This window comes from Nematolebias whitei, chromosome 1 (genome assembly GCF_014905685.2).
Source record: "Nematolebias whitei isolate Nwh7 chromosome 1, NemWhi1, whole genome shotgun sequence".
NCBI classification, from domain to species: domain Eukaryota; kingdom Metazoa; phylum Chordata; class Actinopteri; order Cyprinodontiformes; family Rivulidae; genus Nematolebias; species Nematolebias whitei.
In genome coordinates, this window is record NC_056498.1 from 70744324 (window position 1) to 70758843 (window position 14520).

At 45.5% G+C, this 14520-nt stretch overlaps 1 protein-coding gene across 1 annotated transcript in view; it reads right to left on the minus strand.

Moving 5' to 3' along the window:
• LOC119430576 (melanopsin-A) overlaps nt 1–11860 on the minus strand; it is a 48448-nt gene extending 36588 nt beyond the window's left edge. Inside the window, exon 1 of the mRNA XM_037698011.1 lies at nt 11545–11860. Within this exon, the coding sequence (XP_037553939.1) occupies nt 11545–11860 (316 nt within the window). The remainder of the gene's footprint in view (nt 1–11544) is intronic.
• Between the last annotated feature and the right edge of the window lie 2660 nt (nt 11861–14520).

Consider the following 14520-nt stretch of genomic DNA (forward strand, 5'->3'; position numbering starts at 1 on the left):
AAATATTTATTATAGTGACTATTTAGTGTAGGTTTTTTTTTTTTTTTTTTTTTTTTTTAATAGGATAGAAAGAAAGAAAAGACAAAGTAAGACTCCAAAATATAAGAAATATACACAAAGAGAGCACACAGCAAAACACCCGGCCACTGTCTGTTCACCTGCAAAGAACATGACAAAACACAGCAACAAAATACATATGTATAAAGAACTTAAAATATTCATGGCTTTGCAGTAAGTTTCCATAAATATATATACCCATACCTACGCCTATATACATACATACATACATACACATGAATATACACTCACATACATATCTATATATCTACATATAAAGCCTACATAAGCATCCCTGCTTCTATTTGTGTGTGGTTGTGAGCATGCATACGTGTATAAGGCTTCTCTAATAGAACATTTAATAGTAACTGTGAAGCAGCAGAGACCCGACCCCCAAGGCCAGAGGCAGACGAAAAAGGGGGGACCAGAGCCCAAGACCCCAGGAGGGACCCCGACCGCGGAGCCCCCAGAGCCACCCACACAGGACGAACCACTCACCCACCCCCCAGAACGGACCACAGGGGAGAACCGGAAGATCCCCACCAGCAACCACATACAGTGACCCCCCGGGGCCAACAGCGACAAACTCATAGGCCTCCGTCGGCACCCGCCGCACCGATGTAGGTCCAGGTCCAGGCACCGAGGCCCGGGCACCGAGGACTCACACCACCCAGGCCAAGGCCCGACAGGGCCAGAGGACCCGAGCCCCACCAGGCAGACACCAGGCCGAGCCGACACACGCCCAAGCGCCCAGCCCCCGACACCAAGGGCTCCAAGCGCGCCGGTAGGCAAGGGCACACCCCACCAGGGGGCCGCGCGATAGGGGCGCGATGCCAAGCACCCCCAGTTGTATCAAAGAGGGGGCAGTCCGAGTCTCGGCCTAACAAATACCCATTCATACACAGACACAATCACACAATCCCAACCTCAATCTCACATTCACTCACTCAAAGACATACAATAACGATACATTTCATTCTTATTCCCGATACGCACTCTATACCCCCCAGGTCCAAGACATGTACCCGCCCTCTACAGGGGGCAGCCCATGCCCAAACCCAGGAGGTAAACCCATTCATTCTTGAGCGGAGAAGAGCCAATACCCCAGATCCGGCCCAGGCCATGCCCCGCCGACAGGACACCCCCCACCATGAAGAGGACACGCCACCGACCACCCCCACACACCGCCAACAACCAAGCACGCACCCCCAGCCGACCGCCCGCCAGGCCCCGGCAGCCACCCCGGCCAGCGGGCCAACCATGGCACCCAAGAGCCAAGCTCAAGGGGTCCAAACAACCCCAGGGAGAGCACAGCGCCAGCACCGCCCACGGCAACCCCCTAGACCCTGAACCCCCACATAGTCCTGGTCAACACCCGGCGGCCTGCCCTTCTCCCGGACCCCACCCCTGGAATGGCAGTCAGGGAACTAGGTGGGTAGGAAGAGGAAAAAAAAATAAAAATAAAAATAAATGAAAAATAAAAATAAATAAATAAAAAAATAAAAATAATAAAAATAAGACCCCGACACATACACCCCCGCCCCTAGATGTGCTGTTGATGTGTGTTGTTGTATAGTGCCATTAAAAAGGAAAGAAGAAGGAGCAAAGGCTGGCATGGTGCCAGTTTCCCCTCCACCCCAACTCTATCCAAACCCTAGTGTCTAAATGCAACCGTTGTAAGTGAGCACAGGCACAGGGGGTGAGAGTAAGGTCATCCCACCACCCATAGCCATGTGCCCACCTCAAGTTCCTATATATGAATGTCATGAGGATGTTATGAATGAATGTCTAAGGTGTACAATAAAATTGAGTCCCAGGTGGCTATGGTCAACAAAGATGTAAAATTGTTGCAGCACACCCGAGCCCAAACAACCCTAAATGTATGGAATTGAAATGAAGAGGGTGGAGGTGCATGGTGAGGGATGGGGAGAAATAACTGTGAGAGCAAATGCTCCCACAGGGAGTCAGCTCCCCCACTGACCCAACAGCACCCCCCCCCCCAGCCCCCCAAGGTCCACCCAGGGATTGAGGCCAAGACACCTCTCCATCTGGACCGACCGCCAGGCCCGCTGAGCTCCAGACCAGAGAGGGACAGAGCCCCGAGGGTCGCCAGAAGCAGCACCAGCAGCCTACATACCCGAGGGCCGCCAGGACCCCCACAAACCGCAGTCAGCCCGCTACCAGATGAAGCCAAACCCCACCAGGACGACCCGGCCAAGAGCGCCCGCCCAACCGCCGACAGTGCCAGGAAGCACCGGGAGCGAGCCCCCACCACAGGAAAGGGGCCAGCCAGCCGGCCATGCACAGTCCCGGGCCGCCCCCAAGGACATCCACCCCATCCCCACCCCAGAAGAAATACTACACCCACCCCTCATTCGGACATCTCTCAAAACACATATCACACTAGACACCTAGGCTGGGTCAAACTACCCCCTCTTAGGGGCCACTGGTCACGCTCCCAAACACTCAACCCCCCAGCCCATGAACCCACAACCCACCAGCGAGCCGTGATCTCATTCTTTCAGTCACAACCCAAAGCTCATGACCATAGATGAGGGTAGGAACATAGACTGACCGGTAAATTGAGAGCTTCGCCTTTTGACTCAGCTCGCTCTTCACCACGACAGACCTGTACAGCGCCCGCTTCACTGCCGACGCTGCACCTATGCTCCTATCGATTTCTCATTTCATTTTTTCCTCATTCATGAACAAGACCCAAGATACTTCAACTCCTCCACTTGGGGCAGGACCTCCTTCCCGACCTGGACAACAACAACAGAATGACAGACAAATACTTTGTAAATGAATCAAAGTGCTACAATGGTCCATTTAAAGTCCAGAACCTCAACCTGATGAAATGATGTGGTGGTAGAGGTGTAGCGTCTGCAAACCTCAATCAAACAAGGCAGCTTTAGAAAAATGAGTGGGCCAAACTTCCTCCACAACAAAGTGTGATGAATCCCACAGAGAACTACTATTGAGGGTTTTTGCAGCTAAAGGTGAAAGAAAAGGTAAAGGTCTGAATTGAGCACATATACTGTTCTGTAAACAAACACCATGTTTGTATTTAACTTCAGGTTCTGGAAGCATCTTTCTAAAACAGAACTGGGTTTAAGACTCCCAACTTTATTTGCAGCTTCACTGAAATTATCAAACCTGCAGAAACAAGGACGACAGCTGGATTAAACGTGTTGAAGCTGACCCATCCATGAACTTACCAAGCCAGTTTCACGCCTCAGAGAGGAGGCAACACACCAGCAATTTATTATGATTATGTAAGTTTTTTATAACCAAGATCCTTTGGTTTCAGTCAAGAAAGGATTAGTTAGAGATTACCAGCGTGAGAAGTGGTTTAAAATCTGGTTTGGACTTGTTCCCACGTTCTCTGAGCACCCAAATTTATCACCGCTATAGTTCCCTTTTTCAGTTTAAATTTTCTTGTGTAATCAGGTTAAATATTCAGGTGTGATTCTACTTTGAGATGTATCTTTAAAGAAGCATAAATGTGTTTGTTTTTGTGATAGGAACTCAGAACAAGCACAAAATGTTTGTTCGCTTAAAAATTGATGAAAATATTCAAGCAAAAAAATTTTTTTTAAATTGATAAATAATCACCATGATGGATTTATTTACAGTACAGCACTCACAAGAATGAATTGTAGGCTATATTTCAAAAATTATTTATGAGTACAAAATACATTAAATATTCATCTTTTAATGGAGATAGTTTAAATTATTCATAATTGTCATGTCAAATTATGTTGTCTTATTTTCCACTTTATAATTGCTCTACAATTTTTTACAGAAGTTTGGAGGAATATGATCAAGTTAAGCTACACATAGATGTAGAGTAAATATTAAATATTTGAACTGTTGTGTTTTTGTAAACAATATCTATATCTAAATATCTATAACTTCAATTGTACTATTGAAAAAAATAAATACATTTTAAAAATGTATACTTTTACCTATTGTCTGGCTGGATATGCCTTGCAGGTACAAATTGCAAAATCTTTACTGTCAAATTTAACATTTTGATATTCAGAATGTCATCCTTCTTGCACAATCAGTATTTCAGAAATGTCAAATATGTTTCCCAGAACAAATGATGACTTGTTTAACAGGGCTGGTGTTTGCAGTGTAAACTGCTAAACCGCTGCCCATTTCTACTTCTGACAAACCCAGCCTCTGAAATGTGTTTTTTATACCCAGTCCTCTTAGTGACCAGTCACCAATTAATCTAATCAGTTGCAAAACACACTTCCATTTGAATTAGGAAGGTATGCAGGGAAACAAAGAAGCTCTTTAAGGGTTCACAAGACAAAAGACTGCAAGCAAGGAAGTGGGGGGGGGGGGGGCACAAGGAGACACGTCTGACTTCACCGGAGCACAGAGAAAAAATTAATTAATTAATTATTAATAATATTAATAACAAAGTGCAGCCCAAACACCCCTATGATGGTAAAAATAAATGGACTTGATGTTCCCTCGCCTGGACGTGGATCACCGGGGCCCCACTCTGGAGCCAGGCCTGGAGGTGGGGCACACTGGCGAACGCCTGGTAGCCAGGCTTTTACCCATGGAGCTCGGCCAAGCACAGCCCTAAGAGGAGACGTGGGTCCCCCTCCCCATGGGCTCACCACCTGTGGGAGGGGCCAAAGGGGTCGGGTGCAATGTGAGATGGGTGGTCGCCGAGGGCGGGGACACTGGCGGTCTGATCCTCGGCTACAGAAGCTGGCTATTGGGACGTGGAATGTCACCTCACTGGTGGGGAAGGAGCCTGAGCTGGTGTGTGAGGTTGAGAGGTTCTGGCTAGAAATAGTCAGACTCACTCTACGCATGGCTCTGGCTCTGGAACCAGTTTCCTTGAGAGGGGTTGGACACTCTTCCACTCTGGAGTTGCCCCTGGTGAGGGGCGCCGAGCAGGAGTGGGCATACTTATTGCCCCCCAACTTGGAGCCTGTGTGTTGGGGTTCACCCCGGTAAATGAGAGGGTGGCCTCCCTCCGCCTACGTGTGGGGGGACGGGTTCTGACTGTCGTTTGTGCTTATGCACCAAATGGCAGTTCAGATTATCCACCCTTTTTGGAGTCCTTGGAGAGGGTACTGGAAAGTGCATCTCCTGGAGACTCCCTTGTTCTGCTGGGGGACTTCAATGCTCATGTGGGCAATGACAGTGAGACCTGGAGGGGTGTGGATGGGAGGAATGTCCCCCCGATCTGAACCCGAGTGGTGTTCTGTTGTTGGACTTCTGTGCGCATCATGGATTGTCCATAACAAGCATCATATTCAAGCATAAGGGTGTCCATATGTGCTCTTGGCACCAGGACACCCTAGGCCGCAGTTCGATGATTGACTTTGTTGTTGTCTCATCTGATCTGCGGCCACATGTCTTGGACACTCGGGTGAAGAGAGGGGCAGATCTGTCCACTGATCACTACCTGGTGGTGAGTTGGCTCCGATGGTGGGGGAGGATGCCAGTCAGACCTGGCAGGCCCAAACGTATTGTGAGGGTTTGATGGGAACGTCTGGCAGAGTCTCCTGTGAGATGGAGCTTTAACTCCCAACTCCGAGAGAACTTTGAACATGTTCCGGGGGACGAAGAGGACATTGAGTCCAAGTGGGCCATGTTCCGTGCCTCTATTGTCAAGGTGGCTTACCGGAGCTGCGGCCGCAAGGTTGTCGGTGCCTGTTGCAGTGGCAACCCTCAAACCTGGTGATGGACACCAGCGGTGAGGGATGCTGTCAGGCTGAAGAAGAAGTCCTATCGGGCCTTTTTGGCCTGTGGGATCCCAGAAGCAGCTGGTGGGTACCGGCAGTCTTAGCGACATGCGACTCAGGTTGTCACTGAGACAAAAACTCGGGCATGGGAGGAGTTCGGAGAGGCCATGGAGAATGACTTTCACACGGCTTCGAGGCGATTCTGGTCCACCATTCGGTGTCTCGGGGGGGAACGTGATACACCACCAATACTGTTTTTAATGGCGGTGGTGTGCTTCTAACCTCAACTCGGAATGTCGTGGGTCAGTGGGCGGAATACTTTGAAGACCTCCTCAATCCCACCGGCACTTCTTCCACTGAGGAAGTGGAGCCTGGGGTCTTTGGGTCAGGTCCTCCAATCTCTGGTGCTGAGGTCACCGAGGTGGTTAAAAAGCTCCTGGGTAGTAGGGCCTCAGGGGTGGATGAGATTCGCCCAGAGTTCCTTAAGGTTCTGGATGTTGTAGGGTTGTGTTGGCTTACATGACTGCAATATTGTGTGGACGTCGGGGAAAGTTCCCCTGGATTGGCAGACCGGGGTGGTGGTCCCCCTATTCAAAAAGGGGGACCATAGAGTGTGTTCCAACTACAGGGGATCACGCTCTTAAGCCTCCCTGATAAGGTCTATTCGGGGGTTCTGGAGAGAAGGGTCCATCGGATAGTCGAACCTCGGATTCAGGAGGAGCAGTGCGGTTTTCGTCCTGGTCATGGAACACTGGACCAGCTCTACACTCTCAGTAGGGTCCTGGAGGGTGCGTGGGAGTTCGCCCAACCGGTCTACATGTGCTTTGTGGACTTGGAGAAGGCGTTCGACCGTGTCCCTCGGGGAACCCTTTGGGGGTACTCTGGTAGTATGGGGTACCAGGCCCTTTGATATGGGCTGTTAGGTCCCTGTATGACCGGTGTCAGAGCCTGGTCCGCTTTGCCGGCAGTAAGTCGGGCTCATTCCCGGTGAGAGCTGGACTCAGCCAAGGTTGCCCTTTGTCACCAATTCTGTTCATAACTTTTATGGACAGAATTTCTAGGTGCAGCCTAGGTGTTGAGGGGATCTGTTTTGGTGGCCTTAAGATCGCGTCTCTGCTTTTTGCAGATGATGTGGTCCTATTGGCTTCATCAGATCATGATCTACAGCTTTCGCTGGAGCAGTTCACAGCCGAGTGTGACACAGCCAGGATGAAGATCAGTTCCTCCAAATCTGAGGTCATGGTCTTGAGCCGGAAAAGGGTAGAGTGCCCTCTCCAGGTCAGGGAGGAGGTCCGGCCCCAAGTGGAGGAGTTCAAGTTTCTTGGGGTCTTGTTCACGAATGAGGGAAAACTGGAGCGTGAGATCGATAGGCGGATAGGTGCAGCATCTGCAGTGAAGCGGGCGCTGTACAGGTCTGCCGTGGTGAAGAGAGAGCTGAGTCAAAAGGCGAAGCTCTCAATTTACCGATCGATCTACGTTCCTACCCTCTTCTATGGTCATGAGCTTTGGGTTGTAACCGAAAGAATGAGATCTTGGATACAAGCGGCCGAAATGAGTTTTCTCCACAGGGTGTCTGGGCTCTCCCTTAGAGTCAGAGTGGGCCATGTTCCATGCCTCCATTGTGCTTGCTCAGGATGGGAGACTGCAACGAAGCCAAGATTCAACTTGTCAGCTGTATTCCTTAGATCGAGAACTTTACTAATTGGGTATTTCATGTATGTGAATGTTTCTGTAAAGTGCCCTGAGACAACTTTGTTGTGATTTGGCGCTATATAAATAAACTGAATTGAATTGAATTGAATTGAGGCTGCTGCCTCAAGCTGTGACTGCAAGGTTTTGGTGGTCATCCACACTCCTTGTTAGGAACGCCATCAAGCTGAAGAAGGAGTCCTATTAGGTCTTGTTGGCTGGTAGGACTCTGAATGCAGCTTAGGAGAATTGACAAGCCAAACAGCCTGCAGCCATGGCTGTTGCTGAAACAAAAGCTAGGTTGTGGGAGGAGTTTGATGAGGCCTTTGATAGAGACTCTTGATCAGCTCTGAGTAGATTCTGGCAAAACCATCAAGTGACTGAGATGGGAAAGCAGCAGTTTATCAACATGCTGTTTAGTGAAGGTGGGGAGCTGTTGTCCTCAACCAGAGACATTGTGTAGAGGTGGAAGGAACACTTCTCAGACCTGTACAATCCCATTGGCAAGTCTTCCATGGAAAAAGCTGAGTTGTGGTACTTAGGGGTTGGTCGGTCCAAAGGCGGGGCTGCGGTCATGGCGGTAGTTAAAAAGCTCTACAGTGGCAGGGCTCCGGTAGTGAATGAGATTCACTCTGAGCTCCTCAAGGCTCTGGATGTTGTGGGGCTGTCTAGTTGATATGCATTCACAATATTGTGTGGGCACCAGGGGCAGTGCCACTGGATTGGTATACTGGAGTGTTGGTTCCCCTTTTCCAAAGAGGGGACCAGAGGGTGTGTCCCAATTATAAGAGCATCACTCTCCTTAGCTTCCCCTGTAAGGTCTATTCAGGGATACTGAAGAAGTGGGTCCAATCAATGGTCGAACTTTGGATTCAGGAGGAAAAATGCAGGTTTTGTCCTGGCCATGGAACATTGGACTAGCTCTTTACACTCACTGAAGTTCTCAAAGGGGTTATGGGAGTTTGCCCATCCAGTCTGCACATTTTTTGTGGACTTGGAAAAGGTATTCAACTGTGTTCCTCGACCTCAAGGTACACTGCGGGGGGTGCTCTGTGAGTATGGGATTTGGGGTCCATTGCTACAGCTGTTCTATCTCTATACAAGCAGTGCAAGAATTTGGTTCGCATTGCCAGAAGTAAGTTGAAAACCCCAACTGGATTCTGCCCAGGCTGCTCATTGTCTCTGATTCTGTTCCTAATTTTTATGGACACAATTTCTCAGTGAAGCCAGAGGGCAGAGGGAGTCTGGTTTGGTGGCCTCTGGGTTCCATCTGCTGTTGGCAGATGATGTAGTTCTGTTGGCATCATCATGCCATGATCTTCAGTTCTCACTATAGTGGTTTGCAGCTGAGTGTGAAGAGGCTGGGATGAGGATCAACACTTCCAAATGTGAGGCTTTAGTCCTCAGTCGGAAAAGGGTGTATTGCTCTCTTCAGGTTGGGAGTGTGGTTCTGCTTCAAGTGGATGAGTTCAAATATCTTCATGAGTAAGGGAAGAATGGAGCAGGAAATTGACAGATGGATCAGTGCAGCTCTGCATTATTGCAGACTCTGTGCCAGTCTGTTGTGGTCAAAAGCTTGCTGAACTGCACGGCAAAGTTCTCTGTTTACCGGTCAGTCTCTGTTCCTACCAGAACAGCATACGGGAGCTTTCTTATTTTGACAGGGTGTGCTCCGGTAACTGTTTGCTTGAATCCAATAACTCTCAGGCATACTAATAATAAAGTTATGACCAAATACGACTGTCTGGAATTCATTAAACTTATACTGGATATGTAAATGGAAAATAATTACACAAACACCAACACAACAGCATATAAGCTGCCTCTTGAAGAAGCATTTCCACATCTAACCTTAACAAAATCTCTGCCCTTAAAAGAGTGGTGGGTGTGAGTGCCAAGTTAACCAGACAGTCATACAGGGGCAGGAGCTCACAGGCAGGCGCCTGGAGGTTTCACATGTGGAGTCGGACAACAATGAGCAGGGACAGTCAGGCTCAGTTCCAAGCCCGACTTACCTGATGGTTCCGTCAAGTGAGTGTTTACAAATGTATGTAAACATAGATGTTTAACAACCCATTAAAATACACCAAAATGCAGGAAATGACATGTACTTTATTCAAAAATTTTCTGTGGGAGGACAAGAACAAGCGGAAGTAATGGATGAATGGATGTTCTATATCTCTGTTGTAAGTACAGGCTCTAAATGCAAAATGAAAGATCTATTCCAAAAAACATCCAATATGGTTTAAGAAATGTATTAAATGGATAGGGTTTTATGACTATTTTCTGTGGTTTAAATGCTTCATGTGTTTTATATTTTTCAATATAAAATTTTTCAATGAGCACGATGGCTAAGTGATTAGCACTGTTGCCTCACAGCAAGAAGGTCCTGGATTCAATCCCCAATTGAACCTGGGGTCTTTCTGTGCGGAGTTTGCATGTTCTTCTCATGCTTGTGTGTGTTTTCTCCGGGTACTCTGGTTTCCTCCCACAGATCAAAAACATGCAATTTAGGCTGCCTTCAGGCCAAGTCCTCCCTTGCAAAAGAGTTCTGTGATCTCAATGAGATTTGCCTGGTTAAATAAAGGTTAATAAATAAACAAATAAATCCACACTTTCCGCCACTTTCTGAAATACATACAAGCTTGACCAGAAATATGAAGTTGATTTATGTGAAGACCTGGGGCCCAATGATGCCTGATCATTAAATTCAAAAACTCTTTTGTTGTATGAAATAAATTGTTTAATGTTCAACCTGTTCATTTAAAAACCTTCTATTTATCATAATCAGAGAAAGAAGAGTTGAAATAGCCGCACATCACTGCATCATTTTAAAAAGCTGATGTTCAGTGGAATGTGTTGGACTGAGGGTGAAACAACAGGATGCACTCCATCAGTTGTGCATCGACTCATGTTCTGAGAACACATCAATATATGCACACACACATGCACACACACATGCACACACACAAACACAAAAAACTTGAGAGGACAGTGAGCTGATTTATCAGTCCATCATTGGCAGTCTGTATGAAAACCATGCAGGACATGTGTGCAGCTCAGAGAAGCAGACAGATCGCACAGAACCCTGCAACACTTTGTGTGTGGCTGATGATACCACACAGCCAGCTTCACAACAAGGTGGACTGCAGTTTCAAAGACTTCCATAAAGACAGCCCACCCTTGAAGAAATGCATACCACCCAGCTTTTTATGAGAGAGCAGACTGAGCTCAGCGTACGATGAGAAATGACAGTTTGGTTAAACCTTGAAAATAGTATTAGGCTCAGTCTCAGGTGATCATGCAATGTTTGTCATGTTCTGTTTGTACTTGGAGTGTATGTTGTGAGACTCTCAGCTATACTGCCACACCAAGTTTTAAGTCAATATGTGTTAAATTCCCTGAAATAGGGCTATTGGCTGTGGCAGCTAGCTCGAATTTTATTGAAAGCAAAAGATAACCACTTGTAGATAGATGTACACCCGTGGATAATTTTCCGAAAGTTTCAGTAAAATCTGTTCAGTAGTTCATGAGATATTGTGCTAACAGTACAAAGAAAAGAACACACACAAGCATTCATGTTCTCTACATCTCCCAGTGAGGGTGTGATGGAATAAAGGTTCAATAATAATTAAACTCAAACCCCAGCGGATAAAATATGCACTTTAACTGCCTCCAGTCATAAAATTCCTCCACATCAACGTTAAGTGCTCACTTTGACAACATCTGTTCTTGTTGTCTGCAGCTGCCAGAGTGAATCAGGTCATTACATCGGATCAATAATTAGCTCAATAATATTTCACTCAATAAATGTAAAAGTCAGTCTAATGAGAAACTGCATTTAAACACCTGTCAGAGCTCAGGGAAGGTAACAAAAAAAAAATGCAGTTTTTACTCATTACTGTTCAAACCAGGTTGTCATGAAGATTTCTTAAAACAAGAATGTTTGCATTAAAGCCTCATTAACTATAGCTCACGTGTTCAGAGGAAGGAAACAACGTGCCTGCAGGTGGTAAACAGGTAAATCCTGACATATTAAACTGGAGCCATAAAGGCGCAGTCACAGCACCAGTCTCACCGTTGGGGGGCCCGCGGCGGGCAGCTGCAGGTCCAGGAGCCGGTGCGCGTCCGCAGCCGAGCCGGGGTCGCTCCACTCCGAGGATGCGGTCAGAACCAGGGTCTCGGTGGCGCGCGTGGCCGAGCAGTTCGCCTCGTGCCCGCGGCAGGAGGGGTCCATCGTCGCTCCCTCCATCCTCCTCCTCGTCCTCACGCGCTCTGGAAACAGGAAGGTGGTTTATGTGGATCTGACTGACAGGTGACCATTCTGATGCAAACACAGAGATCATCAAGTGACGACCCGCGGGCAAAATGCGACCCCCGTGCACATCTAACATGGTCCTATGAACTTAGCATGTAATGTATACAGTTATAATGGTGGGGGAGTGTATCTGTGTGTGTGTGTGTGTGTGTGGGGGGGGGGGGGGGTCTGACAACACTATTACAGATGTAGATTAGAATAAAGGATCTTAAATCCACCAGTTTACATAAAAACCCAATAATCTAAACAGAATATTCTGAAGCAAACATCAACAGAACAGGCCTTTAACATTCAAGATCTCCATAATGTTGGATCAGTAACATCTCGATCATCAAGATCTTTCAAATATTTACAGCAGCTTTGTGTTAAAAGCTGAGAAACATACAGATGATGCCATTTGATATTTTTGACATTTGCATATTGGACAAATAAATTAACGTTAAGCCAAACTGAACTCATAAACTAGGAAAAGAAACATTTTATAAAAGAAACATGCAAAAAGAAGTTCTGATCAGACTCCAAAATGTTCAACTTGGAGTTTGTTTGCCCTTAATGAAAACATGAATCTGTTCCCCCTAAATGTTGCAGGTTATGTGGTGGGCATGTCGGTAAATGAGTTGTTTTCAGATCATCTGCGGTCGTCTACTCTAGAAGACAGAAATTAACTTGACAATAATCTGACAAACATTACGTTAACTACAAAAAACAGATTGAAATATCGCTCAATTGAAATTTCACTTGTGGGAATAAACTGAAGAAAACATAAATCATTCTTTTTTAATCATTTGTAAAGGCAACAAAATATCAAATACATAGGTGTCTCTCCGTGCATGTGTGGGTTTTCTCCAGGTACTCCAGTTTCCTCCCACTGACCAAAAACATACATGTTAGACTGATTGGTGACTCTAAATTTAAACATATTTCAACTCCTCAGAGAGATTCTAAATAAGAACTTTAGGAGCTTTGTTACCAGTAGCCCTTTACAGACAGTTTGATTCCATTTCTTTAGCTGAACCAAAGAAAAGTACTAAAGATAACACTTTTCAGTGTTATTAAATCTTGAGAGACTGGCACTTTTTTCAGTGTATATAATTAGTCCACAGAGACAAGAAAAATTACTTTAAAAATGCCTTAGAGAAACTTAAAAGTGTGGGGTCTTGTTTTAGCTGCTTCTCGTGAATTTATCATTGTCTCTTCTTTGGTCTTAAGCTTGTATACGGAGAAACCCAAGGCTGTGTTTTTGGAACCCTACGGTTTTAGTATTTTTATATGGTCAGAAAGCAAAAATGTCAACAATGTTTATTAAATTTACAACTTTACAAATGATCAAAGGATAAAGTTTTTAAACATGTGGTTATTCCTGAAAGATTTAACCAAGAATGATTGTACAATTACAAAATAATTACAAAAGTGAAAGCAAGTTAATGTTGAGTAACTTTGAAAGAATAATTTGATAAAACTTAAAGTTCCTCAAAACAACAAAAAGGTACAAAATGACAAAAATTTGGAAAAGTAAAAGGATCCAAATGGCCAGCGGCCGAACTAAGTAACAGAGCTGGAAAAAAAGGCAAAATTTAAACAAAACAACCATAAAGTTTTCTTTAGATATAAATACCAGTAAAATACCAATGATTCCAGTGATTCCTGTAGTACCTGAGGACAGCAGACTGAAGTTCTCTTAGCGATTCCCGAGACCTTATGAATGAAAAGTGTATCTGAGTCCAGGAGTTGATCCTTTAGCTCACTGATGATCTGCAGATCTTCTGGTCCAGGATCACCAAAACCATCTGAGAACCACTCAGTAAGAAACTCCTGCAGCTTTAACATCAGGACAAATCATTTTACAGAGCTCAGAGTAAAAGAACAAATCATGCTGTTCGTCATGATTTAAGAGAATCAAACCCACACATGTGATTACAGGAGAGTTGGGTCTTTAGGTCGGTTCTCTTACTTCATCATTATGGTGATTATCAGCTGACCTGATGCTGTTTAATCCTTATCAGAAATAGATTATATGATGAGGACAAACTGTCTCAAATCAGGAAATCTAATTGCTCTGCTGGACAGAAAAAAATCAATTTGGCAAAGATGTTTCACTCTGATCCCATGCGACTACACTCAATATACAAAGTCAGAACAATTCGGTTTCTAACAGGATTCTAAAGTTTTCTCACATGGAGAAACAAATCAATAAAAAACATACTTTTGGTGTTTGTGAAACTGTGAAAACCTGTTATTTGGTCTTGTTTCACACTATTCCTGCAACTTTTACTGCGTTGTCATTTGGAGAGCTGCAGACACTGAGGTGACCGTAAACATACTCAACAATGCGTCTGCTGGCTGCATTTTTCTAAAGGTTTTTTATTTAATTGTCTCTGCAAGGATAGAAAACAAGTTATTTACCATCTTTGGCTTTTTATTTTTCTGTAGTCTGCCTCTGAAAGCAAAGTAATGAAGTTTTTGTTTGTGTGCATGTTCAGAAAAGTCACTTTCTGAAGCAGAGTTTAGGATTCTGAGAACTAAAAACCCAAGGACGCAGGATAAAAAGTGAGTTTATGTACAGGTGCTGCCAGGAATCAAATATCTGATTCTCGTGAATATTAATTTTGTCAGGAATGAAGGATAGCTCTTACTCTGGTGTTTTCTCTTTCAGGCTCAGCGGTAAGGGTGGAGGATTTCAGCACCAGACAAGACAACATGGGATTTTCATGGGGTAAGAAGTTAGGAGAAACTATA